A 21,116-nucleotide genomic window follows, 5' to 3' on the forward strand; every position below is an offset into this window, starting at 1 on the left:
AACACTAGATAACCATGTTTATCTTTCCTATTCTCCTTCACAATACCTAGTTGTTTCTCTCATTAGTTTCCAGCCCGCTCCTGCATAGGACTCCTGTCCCAATATGCTAGCTTGTTCTCACTTAAGACAACAACAATAAAAGTTAGTTTCTTGCTTGCTTTTACTTCTAAGTCTTAGACTCTTAAATGTTTATGAAATGTGAAGAGGCGGTGAGGCGAGTGTGATCAAGTTCAGCGCTATCTTTACTTGTCAAATTCCTGTTCAAAGTCAGAACGTATTACTTGGGAGCAGAACTCGAGCCCTTTCTTCTGGCCTGGTGTCTAGTGCAGAATGGGAGAAGGAGGGAGGGTGAGAAACACTTGAGAGCTTTGCACAGTGTGTCAAAGCTAGGTGTCTGCTGGACTTAACCTTCAGTCAGCTACTTAGACGTGTCTGTAATGTAGTGAGCTTAACAGCTCCAAACAGCTCTATCCCGTTTGAAGAGAAACTCGAGCCTACTGGTAGCAAGGTTGCTTGCAGCTTCTTGCTAGCAAAAATTGCACGATGGTGTGATAAGAATCATTTGAAATGAGGGTAAAGGTTGAAGTAACCTGCTACGCTTGGTGCATATTTTAACTTTACCATTTGGAATGGAATGATAAAGAACTAAGAGAAAATTAAGTTGGTATTTTTGAGCTTGGAGCACACTAGGAATGCTGTCTCTGCCTTATTATCCATTAAACATCTGTTTACATAGCGTAGCAGCTGCTAAAGCTACCCATAGGGGGAAAAACTGTTAGAATGAAGAAAGCTGCCTTGTGTGCAGCTGCCCACTTGAATATGTAATTCCTGGTCTCTTGAATGAAATATAACTTGAACGTAGGAGTGTTTGTGCTCAGGAGAACAAAACCCTTTACACTTCCACCAAAGCTGCTTGTAATGCATATTTCAGACGCTAGCACTCAAGTGTTTAAAGAAGCTTTTAAACAGAAGCCTTAGTTCTAAAGGATCAAGGGGCCGGTTTCTTTCTACTCTCTTCCCCAGATGAGTGCAGTGTTACTGCAGTAAACTGTTTATGTATTCTGTGACACTTGAACTATGAGTGCAGCAATGATATGGTGCCGGGAGTGAAAGAAGGCAAGCTGCTTAATTTGGGGTTTTTTCTTTTATTCTTTAGAAAAGCTTTAGAGCGTCATTAACTATTTTAGTACTGTAATGATTATCAAAATGAAATGTTGTTTTCTCTATGTGATTACATTGGATTTATTTGATCCCTCAAAGTAAAGGTTCTGCTGGTGGCAGAACAACTTGCTTCTGTTCTATATATGTATCTAAAGTGCATGTTCACAGCTGTTCCACCTTTCTGACAAAGTGCATGATGTCTTGTGCCAGAAGCTTTGGTTCCTCAAAGGCAGCAAAATGCCCTCCACGTGGCATGTAAGAGTAAGTGATGTTGTTCTTGAAGACCTCCTTTGCCCAGACCCGTGGTGTATGTACTAGCTCCTGAGGAAAAAGCTGCAGTCCCTGTGGGAACATACACTGCAAACCTAGAGGACATTAATTAAGTGCCTTTTTGAAAAAAGTCCTGGGGAAATTCTATAAAAACCTCCTGACTCTAGTAATTGCCACAGTCAGCTGGCAGAGCTTCACCGCAGCGACACATTTTGTGGTTTGTACTCTGCTGAAAAGCTTTGCTTGTATTTGAATCTCCTTGAGTATGAGAATGTTATACCCAAAAACCTCAACAAAACTTTTTTTGGAAATTAAATATGTTCCATTACTAGATCCACAGCTTCTTGATCCTGCCAGAGCTCTGATATTTGAAGCATGATTTCCCTGTGATATTATCACCTGTAAATCAATTCTCCTTCTAAAAACATTTCTGCTAGTTTTCTGGTCAGACACTAGACATACTGGTCTTTGTTTTTCTGGGGGCTGTCTTCATTGTTTGGCTTTTGAAAAGAAAACCCAAAAAACCCCAACCTGGTATCTGGTTTGTCTCCTTTTATTTCTCTGATACTGCAATCAGTTCAAGCAACAGACTAGGCATTAGCTGACGTTTCACTTTGAGTTTCCTCTTTTCCAGTTAAATGCCAGGATGGGGTGCTATTCCTTCTATGGTCTCCATACCTGATGCCAGTCTGAGAGAGCTCTGCTGTCTTTCCTGATGAGGGTTTATTTCAATAAAGGAATACCCCATCATCTTTGATAATATTATACAAATAAATCATTTAACTTTTCTGAGATGGCCATACCTTTCTTCAGACTCCTTATCTACTGGTCCCACTACATCCTGCTTCTGGCTTCAGGTATTATGGCTGTGTCTACCTTTCTGCAAGTTTCACATTGCACTTGCTTATCGTATTTTTCTTGTTTTCACCCACATTTATTTCTAGAAGCTTCAATTTCAGGGTCCTGTGCTTTACTTTAAGAGGCTTTTTGCAAAGGGGTTCTTTGCCATAGAGAAGTGGTATGCCATTTAAAAGACCTTGAAAAGTGATATTTGTAGTCTCCATCTTTTTTTAAGTGGTTCCTTTTCACTTCCTTTTACACAGCTCTTGTCCCCATGTCTTGCATTCAGTCACCAGAATTCATTGCTTCTCAAACATGGTTGGCTTTTGTTCAACTATGTTTTTATATGCCTTAAGCAGTCAGTATACAAAGTTCATAGTGATATAGAGAAGGTTCATTACCTGCAGTGTCTGGTTTGGTGGCTTGGATGTGTAAGTATCCAGACTCTCGCAATAGTTCATGTATATTCTTCTGGATGAAAGGATACATATGTCGAACATCTTCCCTAGTAAAGCCTATGAGCCATGGTATATAAGCCCCAAGCATCACGGTTATCATCCTTCTCAAACCTTCTCTGCCAGCGAAGATAAGATTCACAGATCTGAAATCAAGTTAATGAATAGAAGGTTAAATCAAGCAGTTTTCTGTTTCCAAATTTTCTAGAAAATAAGTCTGACAGGAGCTGTAATAGAAGCATTTCACTAAGCCAAATACATAAGCCCTTCACATTTATCGTGATTTCAAAAAAAATTTGGGAGAGTTAAAAATGGTACAGCTGGTGCCATCTCCATCCAGGAAAGTCCTATACTTCATGGTACTGATCAGCTGCTGAAAGGCTGAGCTCCTTCCTTTTCTCCCTGCCAATTTTAAATTTATCTCCTTCCTGATTTAGAATGATGATCCTTGAGGTCTCAAATCAAAATGCAGCAGAGCTTACTTCCATGCCTAGTGAAAGAGAAGCCAAACAGCACTCCATTTTTCTCTGTACAACTCTTCCCTAGATAAGGGAGGCCAACAGCATCCTGGCTTGTGTCAGAAATTGCGTGGCCAGCAGGACAAGGGCAGTGATGCTGTACCCAGCACTGGTGTGGCTGCACCTCGAATACTGTGTTCGGTTTTGGGCCTCTCACTACAAGAAAGATGTGTCCAAAGAAGAGCAACGGAGCTGGTGAAGGGTCTAGAGAACAAGTCCTATGAGAAACAGCTGAGGCAACTGGGCTTGTTAGTCTGGAGGAAAGGGGGCTTGGGGGAGACCTTCTTGCTCTCTAAAACTACAGGAAAGGAGGTTGTAACAAGGTGGGTGTTGGTCGCTTTTTCCCAGGTAACAAGTGATAGGACGAGAGGAAACAGCCTCAAGTTGTGCCAGGGGAGGTTCAGATGGGATATTAGGAAAAATTTCTTCACTAAAAGGGTTGTCAAGCATTGGAACAGGCTGCCCAGGGAAGTGGTTGAGGTATTTAAAAGGTGTGTAGATGTGGCACTTAGGGACCTGGTTTAGCAGTGGACTTGGCAGTGTTAGGTTTATGGTTGGACTCAATGATCTTAAAGGTCTTTTCCAACCTAAATGCTTCTATGATTCTATGAAATTTAGAAAGCGTGAGAATGCAAATACCACTATCAATGCAAAGCGCATGAATATGACTGAATGCACAGGGGTGGGGATACCCCTGGAGAAAACAAAGCAGAAGGCGATGAGAGGCAGGGCAAACAGAAGGCAGGACCCGGACCGTGGAGCCAGAAGGTAGGGTAAGAACTGGAGAAACCTTCTCTGCACTGATTCCCTTTGCTACTCACTGTGGCAGCATCTGGGCCATGTTTGTGGTAATAAGAGATCCCCAGTCTTCTCCCTGTAGGTAGTATTCTTTGGAGCCCAATCTATTCATCAGCTTATGAAATTTCCGAGCAGTTGCTTTGCTGTCAAAGCCTGTAGGTAAACAGAAAGAGAGGAAACCTGTTTGTCTTGGTGTATCATCCCCTGGCCAAAGATCATGGTCTGACAGAGGCACATGAGTATGCTGCTCTGCCTTGCTCCTTGGCAATACAGTGAACACAAGATGGAAATTCAGTGGAAAGTGGATAGAGTGGAAAGCAGACCTGGTTTCCAGCTACCATTACCTTCCAGATCTCCACAGGCAGCCCCAGAGCCTCAGCCACATGGGTGTTAGTGCAGAGCCAAGCATCTGCATTCACAAACTGCATTCCCTGGTGAGGGCCAGGGATGACTGAGGCTCCAAGAACCTGGCAATTCCAACAGCGCCTTTTCATCGCTCACCTTTCTGGTGTGGTGCCTCAGAGAAGCCATATCCTGGGATGGATGGGCAGATGACCTCAAACACCATGTCACCCTCATTCAGGCCATGCTCAGCTGGCTCTGTGAGTAGAGCGATAGTCTTGTAGAACTCGTAGAAGGAGCCAGGCCAGCCGTGGACCATCAGCAGAGGTTGAACAGCTCGACCGTGAGGGACATAGGAGGGCTTCACGTGGATAAAATGGATATCAATCCCTGCCACACATCCAGACAGATAAATTAAAGCCTTAGTTCCATCACAGTTTCTGTTCCGAACTCTGAAGAAGGAGGGTGGCAAAACTGTGATTAGCATTCACAGCAGAAGGTACACAATCCACCCATGGCAAGAAGATGCCTAGCTGAAAGGACATGCCTGGTATTTTACCTGTGTCTCATCTTTTACTTACAGACAGAGGTATTGATCCCAGTCCCAGTTACTGGGGTCACAGGAGACTGAGCATCCACCTCCTGAGAAATTGGTCTTACAGTATATAAGTACAGCTGCACTTCAATGAATAGCATAATGCAGCTAAGACACGTGCAAAAACATGACTAAATTACAAAATGTGTGGGTGATAAAAAGAGAAACATGGAAAAAGTAAGCGCAGGATGTAAGTTTAACCTGCAGATCACTTATCTAAAGTCTGGCTAAACTGGGTGGTGGTGGTGGATATTCCAACCTCAGGGCCTGGGTAAATTTTACAGTTTTCAAAGGTGGCTTCAAGGCAATAGCAGAAGAAAACCTCATTGTTATTTAGTGCAGGTTCAGAGCCAGATGAAGCCCATCTTCAAGCAGATCTAATCTTATCACCACTGTGCAATGACCTTAATCTATAGAGGGTTATTAATAACATAGCCTCCACTACTGATCCTTCATTAAGCTGTTATGCGTACTGTTGTCTTAATATAGTAACCTCTTAAAGCCCCCCATTCTCGCTGTGCATTTCAGAGTGAGACCTGCTCAAGCCACAGAGACTCCCTCACCTTCAATGGTGGTTCGGAAATGGGGATATTTGTTCAGGATTTCCACTTGCTTGCGCCAGTCAAACTGGTTCCTCCAGAAGGCCACCACCTTCTGCAGGTAGATGGAGTTGAAGCCGTAGCGGAAGGCAGCCCCTTCCAGCTGCGGTGTGTAGCGGGCCTGCTCCAGGCGGCGATGCAGGTCCTGCGGACAGGAGCTCTTGCAAGGCTGGCCAGATGCCTGCATGTGCCCTATGCTAAGGCAGGCATGAACAGGCTCTTCTGGCTCCACCGGCTTCTGTGTCTCTCTCTGGGACACCACAAGCCCTCCTGAAGCACTGCCATACTCTGTATAACTTCCTGAATCATTTATATGGAGAATATATTTTTCTACAGGTTAGCAGTTCCCCTAGGGCACTCAGGAGTAGTGGGTTCTACGCTTGCCTTACTGCTAACTCGCTTTAGGGTTTTTGGCACTAGGAACTTGCCAGCACTGCCAGCTGAGAGAAGAACAAGCAGCTTAGCCTGTGCTACCGACTGCTAGTTGGCCAGATAATTAGTGACAGGCTTGTAGGGACAGAAGGAAGAAGGACCCCATCCTTCTTCACCCTTCCAACCCTGTCCTCTGTGGAAGCCCCTCAGTCCTGCCCTACTGGTGCCTTTGCTATCCCGGTGCCCTCCCACCCCATTCCACCACTGCAGACCTGCTGTCAAATTCTGCTGCTCAAAGCATGGCCTTTCTGCAGGAGCAGCCCCAGGTTGCATTGAGAGTCTGTGGTCTCAGAAAGCATAAAGACATTGCAGTGAATCTGAGCTCAAATCCCATTCATAAAGGGCAGTGAGCCAGAGCATCATCTAACGGACCTGCGCTGGCTATTGCCCCCAAGACATCACTCACCTCAAAGCAGTAAGGTGGGTGATGAACTGGCTCCACCTTGCAACTTTCTGCCCCTCCTTACCTCCCAGCCACGGGTACCTCAAGTTCTTTGTCAGATGTTTCAATCTTGAAGGGACAGATACTTTCATCTTCTTTCCCTTTTAGAGGTCTTTCATCTGAGCCCCACCATCCATTGCCCATTTCAATAGTCTTGATCTTGTGTCTAGACCTCAGCCAGTAAACCAGCATCCCTCCAACGCTCAGAGCGGCCACAGGGACCAGGACTGCATTCCTCTGAGAACATTCAAATGACCTGGGGAGGCATAAAATTGTTTGCGCCCAACAGAAGTGTCAAGGGTAAAGGGACTATGCTGAGGCTTGTAGTCACATTGGTTGGATGTGAGTAACAAACCCCATGCAGTCAGCAGGGGCTGGCTGTTTCTGTTATTTTTGAAGATCGCAGGCAGGATTTGTGGCAGGGTTACATCTACCAGTGTTTCTTAGGGACCTTAAGCCTTTGCTGATCAGGACTTGTTAATCACAAGGCTTCTCTGTCCCACTCCTTACGAACCAGGTGTGCCCTGGGAGACAAGGATCAGTAGGATATGGATCTATCTGTTTTAAGGCAGGTACTGAAGTGAATGGGATAGTAGCACCTGGACAGCTTCAGGAATAAAAACTGCACAGAGTGGGCTGAGGAGCAGAGACAAGAGTTTTCAGCTGCTGGAGACAGCTGGATGTGCTAGACATGCCCCTTGACTGTGCTATATACATAGCTCCCCTACAGATTCAGTCATCTTTTAGGGCAACGCTAGCCCTCCACCATAGCTGTCCATAGGTAAAGGTCTCAACTTGCCTGTCTGGTGCCTCTTTTTCTTACCTAGACAGCAAAGTTTCAGACTTTCTTGAGGTGTGGGAGCTAAGGCACCAGAGCTGGATGTAACAGGCAGACAGCAATGTTTTAAAACCGTTCAAACCCTTCAGCAATCAGTCCTAAATGTAGTGTCCCTTCCCATCCCTCTGACCTGTGCCTCAAGCTCTCCGGCTTCCCTTGGGGATTAGCAGAGCTGTCTGGGGCTATTGCAGGGGGCTCAAAGAAGACTGTGAATGAAGATTTTTTGTCATACAGGGTATGGAAGGGACTATGCTGTGCCCCAACCCAGGTGCTAATAAAAAGTGAACTCCTCAGCACAGAGCAGCTATTTCACTTACCTGATCCGGGACAAGATGCCATCCCTAGAAAATGGGGGTGGGGGTGGGGTGGGAAAGATTCTTAGTCTGATAGTGTTGTCTGAATGGTACCATCCCTTGGGGATGGTGCAAGGAACATCCCCTGCCAGCACCATTTACTGCGCAGCCATGGGATCACAAGCTGTTCAGCTGGCTGGCAACAGAGACAGTGTTTCTGGGCTGTGTTTTAGCTAGATAGTTTGTCACCATAATATTCCCTCCTTCAGCACAATTTAGATAAAAGGCACTGAACAACTGGGTAGGTGTCCTTGCGGTGTTTCATCCTACAGAGGGCTGTGTTACTTCAGCCAAGTAAATAGTTTATTTTGGCAGCTGTGTAGCGATAGGGGCCCAGCCTTGGCAGGGGACTTCCAAGCTCAAGGGTTACTCTGCTGCCAGCCACGTGGTACTCGTCCTGCCCAGGGCTGGCATGAGGAGCAGCTTGTGGGACCCTTCCCTGTTCAGGTTCAGTGAGCTGCTGTACCTTTGCTACTTCCAACTACTCCTGACTGGATACCAAGCTTTTAGGTCTCATCTGCCCGCAAGAAAAAGAAAACATCCTCTTTGGTTCTCTTTTAGCCTGGTAGATTCTCTTGCAAGAAAAGCAGGATCTAAAATCTACCAAAAACTTAGAAGCAACAGAGAAAGTCTTGTTACTCTGCCTTGTGGAAGGCAGCTAGATGAGGGAGCTGTTTGGTGTCATAATTATGATGCCTTGAGACAAAAAAAAATTAAAAAGGACAGGAAACTCCATGAAAAACCAAGTTCACTGGGTGTTTCTTTTTGCCTAGTACCCTTTCCCACTGCTACCTGTGATGCAGAACACAGTGCCTGTACTGGACACCCCAGCAGTAGTGAAGGCAATTGGGTAATTGATCTCTGAGACAGTCTATGTGATTTTTAAGGAAGTATCTCCTGAAACCACTCCCAGACAAAGAAGACCAAGAGCTCCTAAGAGTAAACAGTGTCAGCCTCCACCTCCCTGGAGGCTGAGTAGCTTATGCAACAAGTAATAACAATCCCCTGCACTTACATCCTGGATTTTAGTGAGTCAGAGGCATGAAACCAGTTATCACGGCAACAGCACAAACTCGGCACTGCTAACAAAGCAAGCATGTCCCAGAAACAGCTCTCTGAGTGGCACAGAACAAGGCTCAGTCTTACAAAGCCTCCTCCCTACCCATGCTCAGGGAAGCTCAGCTGCATGCTCCCACCCACCGATGGCCTGGTGGACCCCACAGGGCCTTTCTCCTGCCCCAACCCTGGGGACCCCTGTTTAGAGTCCCTCCTCCCTGTGCCAAAGAGATCTCACCAGGCGTTTGGAAGCATCTCCTGCCACATGTCCGCTCCTCCTCGCCTAGCCACAGCTCCCAGCGAAACAACCCAGGTGTCTCCTCCGCTGGCTTTCTCTTCCGCAGCGACACTCTCTTGGTGACAATGCAAGCTACACCAACCATCAGTGCCACCTATTGCCTAAGCGTGCACTTGCAGATTAAGTTCAGCAAGAGACAAATGCCAAGTCCTGCACGGGGAGGGAATAGCTCCGTGCATCAGCACAGGCTGGACGCCAGATGCACAGAAAGCAGCTCTGCAGAGCCTGGCCTGAGGTCCTCAGCTGAGCCTGAGTCAACAAGGTGCAGCAAAGGCCAGTGCGTACAGGGCTAGACAGCAAGCGTGTTAGCCAGCAGGCTGAGCGAGGTGATCCTTCGCTCTCTTCAGCACTTGTGGGACCACATCTGGAGTGCCATGTCCAGTTCTGGCCTTGCTGGCAGAGGAAAGGCTGGAGTGAGGCTGCCCACCCTTGGTGGTCAGGGCCACCAGGCTGCTGGGGGGCTGGAGCCATGTGGTGTACAAGGAGAGACAGAGAGACCTGGGCTTGTTCAGCCTGGAGGAGAGAAGGCAAAAGGTGGGGTCTTACTGCTGTCTACATCTACCTAGTGGAGAGTGTAGGAAAAATGGACCAAGAACAAAAGGCAATGGACGCAAATTGCAAGGAGGGAAATTCTGGTTAGATGTGAGGAAAAATTAGTTCACCATGGAGGTATTCAGACACTGGGACAGGGGCCCAGAGAGGATGTGGGATCTCCATCCTTAAAGGCAATCAAAATTTGACAGGAACAAGGCACTGAGCAACCTGATCTACCTGGACCTGCTCTGAGCAGAAGCTGCGATGAGCTGACCTCCATGTGCCCCTTCTGACCTGTGCATCGTGTGGCTCTATTCCATGTGCACCTGTGATCTGCAGCAGCCCAAACAAAAAAGGAAAAGTTGCTTTTCATTTTCCACAGAAATCAATGCTTTGTTTTAGCTCATTTTTAGACTTCATTTCCTTCATGGTTAGTAAAATCTTACTAGGTAAAGGCTTCTCTTTCCTAAATTGTGTCCTTGCTGTGCTTCAGTCCAGGAATAACTACATCTTACTGTGAGAGAAAATGATTCCTATCTCCATGCAACGCTCTAAGCGAAGTACCACCACCAGTGAGCTCTGTGATGGTTAGGTCTCATACCGTGACTTCATATGCAGCCACTGTGCCATCAAAAAAGAGTCATCAGGAAGAAAAGCTTGTAAATCCTTCATTTGGTCAAAGTTCAGTTTATTGCTACACCACAGCTATTTCTGGTTACATCCGTCTGGGATTACTTAGCTTTAAGGTTCTATTTCCCAAACAAAACCAGCTCTTTTGAGGCCTCTTGGAAGATGATATCGCTGATTGCAGAGGGACTATAGTCAGAAGACAAGAGAATTATTAGCAACAAGGGGAAAGAACTACAACCCATGTGGAAGGTAGCTGAGGACCCTGTAAAGAGCCAGGTTGAGGTACTGCAGGCTGTGATGTCTTCAGTAGACAAAAGAGACCTCGAGGAAATTCTGTTTCTTACTTAGCACTGGGAAAAAGCATAAAGGCTGGTGGAGGAAGGACTGGCTTAAACAGCTGTGAGTGAATTTATCTATACCAGGAATGTGGGAGAAGAGCCAGCAGAGCTAGTTACAGCTACAAAGAAAAGACAGAAGTTGCTGCTTTCTGTATAAAAAGCTTGGGAAAGTCAGAATGGCTTTTACTTAAGATACAAGGTGACACACCAAGGCCACTAATACCCTGGGGCTAAAAGGCAAAACCTCACCACCACCTTCACCCCCGATAAATCTGAAACAGCTGGGATGCCAGGATCCTATCTACTGAAATGCAGGGTATGTGCAGGAGTTTTGTGTGAGTGCTGGTGAGCAGAGATCAAAGGGTTCCCAGAGGAAATTCCATCCTGGGATGCAGCAGCAGTGGAAAGCAAGGGGTTTTTCCCCTCCTCTCTTACAACCTCTCGAGGCCAAAATGCACAAATTCAGGCAGAAACTGCTTGCTGGAGACAGCAAGACTGCCTCCCACGAGATTTTGATGCATGTCTCATAAATGGAAAGGGGAATCCCACAGGAAAGGACCTGCAAAAATGTCTCAGAGCATCTCCCTGCATTGGGGCAGGATCCCTTATTCTTAATGGCAGACGTCTTAGCAAACCCATTTTTAAAAAGCCCCTTCGGAGCACTATTAGAAAAAATTCTACCTCTGTCCCAGCGCTGTGCTTTTGCTGGTTCAGCTGCTACTCTGGCATGGGAAAAAAAACAAAACAAAACCAAAAGGAGAGAGAATAAAATTTGATACACTGAATCTCACTATTGCACCTCTGTCTAAACTTCCAAATGCTGCCATCCCACAGTCCCTGTGTGACAGGCATCATTTTATAAAGGGCTTTCATATGTTCCCAGTGCACAAATCACATACTAACAGAAAGCTTGTTTCCTATGCTTTTCTCTTGCTCTTGTCACTGATCTGCAGGATCACCCCTGCAGCAATGATAGAAAATACAGACATGGAAATGTTACCGTAATGTATTTTTTCAGCTGGTTTAACAGCTGGATACAAGCAGGAGGAGCCAAACACAACACAACCTGCCAGCTCTCCCGGACTGTTCGCTACTGCTGGTACGGTGTGACCTGCTGCTGGAGAAAGCACCCAAAGGCCAAGCAGTAGTTCTGCAAATACTGGGTGCCCTCTTGTGGGAAAGAGGAGCTCGCAGCACCAGTAATACAACTTTTTTTTCTATTTGGGCTTTTTTCTATTTTGGACTTTATGTGTTTCTCGTTGCCAGTTTCACGTAATCATAATCCAAGCCTCATCAATGCCATTAATACTGAAACCTGAAACACGGGGAGGAAAGCTGGTGACTTCTCATTATGAAATGGGCTATTGAACAGGGGTAAGAATGGAGCACAAAACCTTTGAACGTAGCTCTTTTATAGCTTGAGATGCTGTGGCAACTTGGAAATGATTATTCGGACCTTTAGAGCCGTTGCAAGGCCCTTGCTGGGATATATGGCCCCAACTGTAATGCACTGCCCTTCACAGAATCATAAGATTCATAGAATTGTTGAGGTTGGAAAAGACCTTTTAAGATCATCAAGTCATCATCTTACAGCATGAAGGCATTGCTGCGTAATTTTCCTTTTGCATGCACAAAATCAGGTTCACTGTCTTAAGCATTACTAGAAAGCAAATGGTGCTCATTAACAGGGGATCTTTGTGAATATGGTCTCCTGACTTATACCAGGGACCAGCTCTCTTCTTTTTTTCTGGTCGGTGGCCACTACCAGTGAGCTGCTGGCCAGTGATGTTGCAGGGCAGGACAACTGGAAGCTTCAGATCTCTCCTGTGCTCTTCCAGGTTCCCGAAACCCTGCTTGCCCCATGGCATCACTCTGTCTTTGAACGTTATGTTCTTCCTTTGCTTTTAAGGAAGGTCCTAAGGCTAACAAGGATTTCATGTGTTATGCTGTATCTTTGCTCCTACAGGCCAAAGACACTGAATGCTGTATTTCCCTGCATGACTTCTGAAGGAAAATGGTCCCCATGGTCCAACAGGTCCAAGCTGGGACTGTCCATGCACATGCAACTCTTTCCAACTGGTATTGCATGAAAAAAGCCATGCCCAGAGATGGGATTAGATGGGAAAAATTGGAGATCTTACCACGTGTGGCTGTGTCCTTGGGGTTAAGGAAAAGCCCCCAGCACATCGCCCTACTTGCAATGGACAAGCAAAGTTTTCACCTTTCCAGTGAGGTCTCAGGACATTCAGCTGGTTGGTGGGAGATTTGTTTGGTACCAAAGTCTACTCTGGCACTGAATGGCAGGCTCTGTGCTCAGCCTCAGTGATCACATCCCTGGAGGAAACACTGAGCTCCTAAGCACCTCCAAGCTGTTAATTCCTGAATCTTACTAACAAGAGCCAGCTCAAACATCTGAGAGCAGACGGCACCAACACCTTGCTCCTGCCCTCACCGGTAGCCAGTCCATGAGGCCTCTGTGCTGCTCCATGGTATATTACATAAAAGTCGGATTGCAGGAGCAACGAACAGCTTGGGAGAGCCCAGGACAATCTCTCCAACCTCTTCCTCCCCCTCCACAAATGCTCCTTTCTTGCGCAGAAAGCCCATTCTCATTTCTGAATATACCTTCCCCCTAACATCTCTTTAGTCCTCTGTTCTGCACTGTATGCTGAAGAAAAGTTACTGTTTTCCCAGCTGGAAATGGCCCCTTCTCTGTCTCCCTTATTGTCGGAAGACCTCACAAATGTTTCACTGCTACCTCTGGCAAGGACTGGCCCCTTCTGTTGCTAATTAGGGAGCTAAGAGGTTCCTCCAGGCACTTCCCAGTGAAACTGAGCCCATTAAATGAATGGCAGGCAACATCTCTGGGGGTGGGGAGCAAAATTACACAACCGCTGCTTGGAAATAGGCAGTTTGTTACGTGTGCTGGTTTTAGAGACTCAGCAACATCAAAAACAAAAACAACTTTCAAATCCAAACCAGTGTATTTAGGTCACTGATACCCCAGGGATAATCTTGGGGATATTGGTGATGGGAGGCAGGCAGCAGGCTCTGGAAGCTTGTGCTCAGACCCTGGATGCACAAAATGTGATAGCTCCTGCATGTGTGCCAGGCCATGGACTGAAAGTCGGGTGTACAAGACCTTTCTGTGCTCTAGGATATGGGTACTGCTGTGCTGCATGCTAGGAGTGTTAATCCTGGAACGTAATGTGAAGGATAGCCCTTTTGGGCTTGGACACACTGTGGAGTTTTGGTAGGTGAGTGTGGTGGAGGCTTGCAGGCTTGGCTTAGCTAACCCAGGTGCCCAGCAGACATGAGGAATTTCTTATACAGAAGGGAACTTCATACAATCAGTACAGATATAACTTTCAACTCTGCTCAGTTATCCCATTTTTGTTGTTTTACAATCTTAGGATTGCATTGCATATCTCCGGCAACCATTGCTCCAAGCCATGTAAAATTATCATCTTGCAAAGAAAGCAAGAATCATTTTTTTTAAAAAAGGATGCAGCTGACCAAAGGTACTTGAGAGAGGGACTAGTCTTAAGATTTGTAGGACAATATAGATATAAATGTCTTATGGAAAAGAATATGCTGGGTGATTTGTCATTAATGTAGTGAAGAAGCATTGGTGGCAGAAACAAAGGCCTTATCTTCAACAAAGGGCTGCATATAAATTAGTATGTGTAGAGGGTCTATACTCAATGATTTATTTAGTTTAACAAAAAATCTCTAAAAAAGCAGTTAACAGGAAGTATTTGGCTGAGGCAGAAAGAAATGCTAGAGAACGATCTCCATCCTTCTCAATAACAATGATTGCTGCTGAGGATCCTGTAACAGTAGCTATTACGACAGGCCAGATCCCAAGCTGCTTTTCTCCATCCTTACCCTGGAAAACTCCTGTTCTTGCTTTCGGTGGGCATGAGTGCTCAGTGGCTGCGAGGGGTAGCTGTGTTGCAGAGTGGGGCGGGTTGTCTCTGTCCCACCGCTCTGCTGTAGCTCTGCACAGCCACCTTCCTGAAACTAGCTCTTACAACGAAGGGCTTCGGAGGGAAAAGGAGAAGCCCAAATCTAAGCATGCGTCTTGCAGTGCCATCAGCTGAGCATTAGGCGCTCACGGAGCTCCCACAGTCGGTATGGCAGGCAGCTGAAGGGCTGCTGGAGTGTGTGAGCTCCCCTTTGCAGGCCTGAAGAAACATGCAAGAAGAGATCTGTTTTTGAGATGTTGGTCTCATGATGTATTCAGTTCACTGGAAATTTTGGAGAGTTTTCTGCAATGATCCTGTGTGTTATTACCTCCCTTTTGGGGAACTGTGTTAGCTGTTTGGAAATATTTGTGGCCTTCTTTCCAAATTATTTATTTCTCTATGGTTTTTCCTACTGTCCATTATTAGTTGTTATGCCTACATTGTATAACAACAACAACAACAGTAATATGAGGAGACTCATCAGGTCCAGAGGCATTAAGAGAATGAAGACTGAATCAGCTGAACTTCTGACATAAGGATATGATTTTCATTTTTCATTAAAAACATCTAGTCTGGAAAACGAGGGACGTTTGAGTATAATGTAATAACAGCACTGCAGATATCTCACCTAAAGAAAGCAGCACTATGGACCTTGAGCATTATATCAGGACCCACAAATACAATTGGGAAAATAATTAGGTATTGTATTTTAAGATATTGGTCTGAATATGGTAAACAAGATTCTATCAACAAATCTGTAAGTGTAATTTTTTTTTCTCCTCCAGCTTTTCAGCATTCTTGGAAAGACTTCTCTAAGCAAAATCCCAGATACGTAACTGACTGGCCCTTCCCAAAGGTACAAGGATAAAGCCCTTTGCAAGTGGCTGTTAAGAAAACTGGGCAGCAACAGCTGCAGGATTAATCCTTGCCTAAGATTAATAAGCAGTTCCACAAGCAGTGTAACTAATGAAGCCTTGTTTCCTACATGTATTTGCAAAATACAGCTACTATCTGCAAATACAAAGAATTTGTATTTTGCAAGTACAAACACAAAAACTTTCTAACAATTGAATTGTTCTAAGATTTTGTTTCCTTTAGGTATGTTTATAAAATCACCCCTGCACTTCCAAAGAAATCACTTTTCATGAAATGTGTAGAAACACCTTTCAGAACTAATTTTGAAATGTCTGCTTGCCGAAGTTGGTGAAATCAGCAAACAGATCAAAAAGTTACTGAGAGGACACATCTATAGACATACCCAGTGATTGCACCAGCACTGGTTCTGCAGGAAGCAAGGAACAAAAATGAAGTTGTGAAAGAAAACATAGGAGAAAGCACCTATATTTTAGCAGTGTTGCAGTGAGAGGAGTTGCAAGGCTCACAGAAGGAACATCCCCCATGATCAGTGCTGAGACATATGGTAGCCAAGAATGATCGAGTCCAGCTCATTTGGTTTTAATGGTGAAATCTTAGTGCCATTGACGAGACCACCGCTTGCTTTTGCACCACATCCAGAGGATGAAGTGTTTAGTGAGGCAGCCAAATCTATGTAAGATAGAGAACGACTGGGAAAAACTTCAAAGGGCCCTAGTAAAGGCTGCTGCTCTGAAATCTAATTCATGTTTTGGCATTTGCCTTCAGTGGGAGCAGGAATGAACCAAAAGTTGGGTAAGTGGCACAAAGGGATTGCAGATGGAGCTCTCTGTATGCCAATATAAGTTAAGGGAAGCTGGAAAAAATATTTCACTGACCTAATATTTAAATGAAATATTCTGAGTTAGAGCTGATTTCAGGGAAAAACTCCAGGCACCTCTGTGGACAGCACAGTGCTGAGAGAGAAAACTCGGTGCAGAGCAAAACAAAGCCAAAATAAGATGTCGTGTATTAAATAGGTCAGGAATGTATATATCACCGTAACAATTCCAAAATAAATCAGCTATGCATCCCCACTTTGAAATCAGTGTTAAGTATGGTCACTTCCATAACAAAAGGGCAGAGAGGAATAGAAAAGGCAGAAAAAAACCTGGCACCATAATCACTGGGACAGTGGAGGCTGTAATGGGAGAAGGGAATGAGTGAGCAGGACAGTTTAGCTTTATGAAGAGTTGAGTCAGGGGAGAGACTAACATAATGAATATCTAATTTGACCTTTAATAAAGTCTCTTGTCACCTGCTGAACACCCTTCGTGACTTGACATGGATTATAATCTGGGAGTTACACAACACCTGATGTAATAAAGAAAGGAAATGTAATTTTATGATGCATAGAATTCTGAGATAAAAAGAATTGCTGAAAAATGTCACCAAGGCAAGTAGCTGTAATCATAAAATTAGTATTAATAAAGTTGGTGATGGTGAAAATCCGTCAGTTCTTGTGCCTCTTGTTTTAGGATTTCCATTCAGGTTTGTGTGTCTCACTGAAGCTGAGATTATTCCTGCTGCTCTTTAAGCACAGCAGCATCCACATGGTGAAATACACTTTAAACATGGAGAGTTAGAGCTCAGGATGGAGAGCCAGAAAAAGCCAGTGTAATCCTGGTTTCTGGCACAAAGGCATCACTTAAAAGAGTGCAGAGTTATCCATTCCACAGCTCTCATGCGGTTGCAAATCTCTGTCCTGAAGACACTGGATGGTTTTTTTAAAGCTGCATCTTCTCTCTGGGGTAACCACCTGAGGGCAACATCACAGATGCAACGGGACACACAGGGTTCCTGTGCCTGGAATATTGCGCTCACTTTGAGTAACCCCATTACCAGAAAAATTGTGATGACTGGGAAACAGCTCAAAGAACAGCAACAAAGATGATTAGGAGGCTGGAGCTACTATGCAGAAAAAACATTACAAAAGCAAAATCTAGTTTGCCTAAGGGATGACTGACTAGGAGCAGGATCCTGGCCTTCAAATATTTGAAGAGTGAAGAGAAATTATTTAGCATAATAAAGGGAGATAGAACTACCAGTAACTGGTGGAAATGAGGCAAGGAAAATGTGCCTGCTCTTCCTCTTACATTTTTCCTACCTGTGAGATACTGGGTTGTGAATTGGAAGTATTCATATTCTGACTCTCTAATGAAAGATCAGGGTGAGGACAGTGCGGGCCAGGAGCACAGACCCTTGGTCATGGAGATCAGCTCACAGTCTACGTGACAGTCAGGAGATGACTAGTGAGTAAAGCAGACCACTGTTGTGTGGGCAGGAAGATAGGGGTACCACGAAGTAAGAAATTATTTACAAAAGAGAAGTCATTCCTTCAAGAAAGTCCCAAGAAATCCAAGCTGTTCTCCCCCATCCACAACTTTCAAAATACATATGGCCCCAAGAAGGATCTTTCTTCTTTGCCAGCCTGCGACATATTTGTGGGGGTGCTCTAGAGCAATACTGATTTCAGGACAGGGATACTTCACCTTCTCATGCCTTTCCAAGGAAGCAGGTGTTGGGGCCCTTGATCAGGCATGACAGTGGTTGGAGGCAGCCAGTGGGACACATCACCATATGCTCTGATTCTGGACAATTATTTTTCTGGTGGAGAGGGTAGTGGAGGCATCCTGCCCTGTGCAAACACTGAGCTGGTGCTTAGAACACGGAGTGGAAGGGAGCGCTGAATTTATAGTATCGATGTGAAATGCCACCTACGTGTGCAGAGAGGTCTAGAGAGGAGACAGAGAAGTCCTGCCTGCCCTGCAGTCCAGGTTTGGCTTCTTCACTGCATGGGTTTGTGTACCATAGCACAACACTGGCAGAGCCTCATGGCAGTGGCTGATGAGGTGTCCAGGTGAACCAGGAGCAAGCTGTGGGTTGGAAGGGCTTTGCTGGAGGGACCCAAGGGGACTGGGAACTGGGCACTGTGCAGCGTGCACACAGCTGAGCACCTCCAATGGTCCACAGGATGGCCATGATGGAAGTCGTCCAGCCTGGTCCCTCCTCAGGGGCAAGCAGCCCTCCCCAGCTGCCTGACCAGGTGGGAGGGAGGCACAAGGAGTCACAGTAAGGGGCTGAGAGGGATAAGGCAGGGTGAGCTGGATGCACTGGGCAAGCTAGCAGAGCTGTGACACTGCGAGCCCTGGTGCTGCCTGAGCCTCTTCAAAGAGCGGATTTAGCAACCTGAGAACATACATAGTCGGCAGGATCATGCTGTGCCGGGGCTGAAGGCAGAGCTAAGCCGCAGAGCTAAAGCTGTGGCACTTGGGCATAGGTTAGTATCCATTCTTTGCTCGGGAAGGGAAAAGCTTAACGCAGTGTTCAGGGGGAGGGGAGGCTCTGAGTGTTGCTGTAAGCACAACACGAGGAAATGGTGCTAAGACAGAGGCATGACCCATCGTTTGGTAGGAGGTGCCAGCCTGCCCAGGCTAGCAGTGCTCAGTAAAGCAAGTGTGACAAACCAGGGCAGTACAGGGGTGGCACCTCCTGTCTGCTTGTCCAAGCCCAGCCTGTACTTCTGCCATATCCTTCTCCCTTGTGGCACCAAGTGGGTGTTTTTGTGCAGGTTTTGCAGTTACTAACTCTTACCACACCAGCTTTCCTGCTCTGTTCCCCTCTCAGTATCCCTTGCTGGTGAGGTCTGAGGGACACTGGTATAGCTGAGAGACATCTCTTTCCCTACTTTTCCCTCTGCCAGCTGTCAATCACCCACCTGGCACTCAAATTCAAACCTCCCCATATCAGGCTCTCCTTTTCTTCCCTTTCTGTCCCTCCATCTACCTCCTTTAGCCAGTGATGGGACCACACCAGCCCCTGGAACATGCCAGCATGAAAATGAGCTTTTTGTGCAGAGCTTCCTGCGTGGGTTTGGGTTTCATTTGCTTAAAAAGCACAGAGCCAAAAACTTCAGGGTGATCTGGGGCCACTGGAGAGCCCTGAAAAAGGAGCAATTCTGGACCTGTCCAGCATGTGGAGTGCCCTGTTATACATCAGGACTTTGCAGAAGGATCCACAAGATGTTTCTTATTTAAAATGCAATTGGAGAAGGGAATGCTACACCAGCAGACTCATCTAGCTCCAAGTCATTGGGATGCCAGCTGCAGTGTGGTCTAACAAGCTTGCTCAAGCCCCTGACTAGACTTGACTGGCCTTCCTGAAGTCTGTCTTGCTGTTACTTCATCCTTGTTAAGAGTTTAAATAAAGTTGCTACGCTGCAGTTAAACACTGATGCTGTGGTAGGCATGCCCTAAGTGTGATGGAGCCTGAAAATTTGGGAAGCAAATCAAGCTCAAGTAACTACTCCAAACGGAAAGCAATAAAAGACAGCAACTCCTCCTTCCCTTCACAGATCCCCTACTTAAGAAAGAAAATCCTAATTCTTCTAACAGTCCCATTATAGGACTGAACTGCACCAATGATGACAGGCCTTTAAAAAAAAAAAAAAGATTGGCAAATCTATTGTCTCCTCTTAGAAGGCTTATTTGTAAATATGGCTAACCAGATCCTTTTCCTACAGTCTGCAGCAATATTTTTCCCTGAGATCAAGGAGTTAACACTCAAATACATCAGCCTATCTCAGACCCTGGAGGCAGACTAATGCACTATCTCTGCTAGAGCATTATCCCTACCATCCACTGTTTTCAGGTTCCTGTTAAAGATTAATGATCAAAGAGCAAACAGCTTTTGCTTTGACTAATTCTGATTCAAGCCTGAATCTCTGTTTAAGCAAAAGCAAACCAAGCGAGTGTTCATTTGTTTTGAGAACCACTGGTTCCCAGGAAAGAGGACAAATTTCTTTTTCTGTCTTCTGGGTAGTTGGTGTGGGCAGCTCTGTGCCTCAAAGGCTTTCCTGCCTCCATGGCACAGCAGCTGGGACCCGGCGGAGCACATAAACCCGTAAGACAGGTCCCTATCCTGCAAAGTGAGAAGATGTTAGGAAAAAAACATCCAGCATCATACCCAACTTTACCACAACTCTTTTACTGCCATTTCTGCTACTGCCGTTCCATTGGCTCCTCATTTGCACTCCACAGATGAAATCCTGATCCAGCAAAATCAACGAAAGCTTTGCTACTGACTTCTGCCAGACCTAGCTTTCAACTAGTAGCCTCTGGCTGTCACAAAACCTGTATCTTAACCCAGATACTGTTTCTGATTTCAGATATTTTCACAGCACAATTCTTCTAACCATTCAGCAATACACACATCTAACAGCCCACTTGAGCTCCTATTTCTGCTTACATCAAGTAGATAATGTTTTGAAATAGGCTGCAGCTTTCACCTACCCTCAGCCAAGTTCATACAGCTGTGGCCCATCAGTTCAAAGATAAATGAACTCAAGCTGCCAAGATGTGATTCTGGGTTAACAGGGGCAAAAATAAAGCTATGACCAAATGAGAAGGAAACATTAAGTTGTTTCGTATTTTGAAACTGATTAGGCATTTGTACAGAGAGACCCACTTAAGTCCTAGAACTAGGCATCCAGATCAGTCAGTACTGGCCCAAACAGCTCTCTCGCTCTCCCAAAATAATTACACCTTAACTCATCCCTGCTGGTAGTGTAAAAGTAGCTGTAAAAAAAATGGTGCTTGAAGTTGCCTCGTGGTGGTTCTCTGGGAAAGGAAATTTGGTTCACAAGCACCACCGTAGTCCAAGTCTGCATGTCTCAGGTGCTCAGAAGTTGGCAACAGCCCATCCCACAGCGATTCTACTGTGCCAGGCCAAGCTTTGC

General features: G+C 45.6%; 1 protein-coding gene across 3 annotated transcripts; it reads right to left on the bottom strand.

Moving 5' to 3' along the window:
* Nucleotides 1–1,887: 1,887 nt before the first annotated feature.
* On the bottom strand, nt 1,888–9,054 carry LOC130159630 (epoxide hydrolase 1-like). Of its 3 annotated transcripts, none has more exons than XM_056361444.1 (7): nt 8,938–9,054; nt 7,608–7,631; nt 6,495–6,708; nt 5,543–5,828; nt 4,544–4,774; nt 4,066–4,195; nt 1,890–2,872 (listed from the first exon to the last, which is right to left on the bottom strand). In XM_056361444.1, exons 1-7 carry the CDS (start codon nt 8,964–8,966, stop codon nt 2,623–2,625), a joined length of 1,164 nt encoding a protein of 387 aa, XP_056217419.1. In that variant the 5' UTR covers nt 8,967–9,054; the 3' UTR covers nt 1,890–2,622. The 3 variants fall into 3 exon arrangements, with proteins under 3 accessions (XP_056217420.1, XP_056217419.1, XP_056217421.1); XM_056361446.1 differs by having other exon boundaries at nt 1,892–2,872; nt 5,543–5,723; XM_056361445.1 differs by lacking the exon at nt 7,608–7,631 and having other exon boundaries at nt 1,888–2,872; nt 8,938–9,053.
* Between the last annotated feature and the right edge of the window lie 12,062 nt (nt 9,055–21,116).

Source organism: Falco biarmicus, chromosome 16, assembly GCF_023638135.1.
Source record: "Falco biarmicus isolate bFalBia1 chromosome 16, bFalBia1.pri, whole genome shotgun sequence".
NCBI lineage: Eukaryota > Metazoa > Chordata > Aves > Falconiformes > Falconidae > Falco > Falco biarmicus.

What these genes read in the sequence shown, in the direction of transcription:
- LOC130159630 (XM_056361444.1), bottom strand. Translation starts at nt 8,966, where the DNA reads ATGTGGCAGGAGATGCTTCCAAACGCCTG. An exon ending in CATCTGACAAAGAACTTGAG is followed by an intron (nt 5,829 to 6,494) that starts GTACCCGTGGCT and finishes GTGGTGTCCCAG; the next exon opens with AGAGAGACACAGAAGCCGGT. An exon ending in TTTCCGAACCACCATTGAAG is followed by an intron (nt 4,775 to 5,542) that starts GTGAGGGAGTCT and finishes GATGTGTGGCAG; the next exon opens with GGATTGATATCCATTTTATC.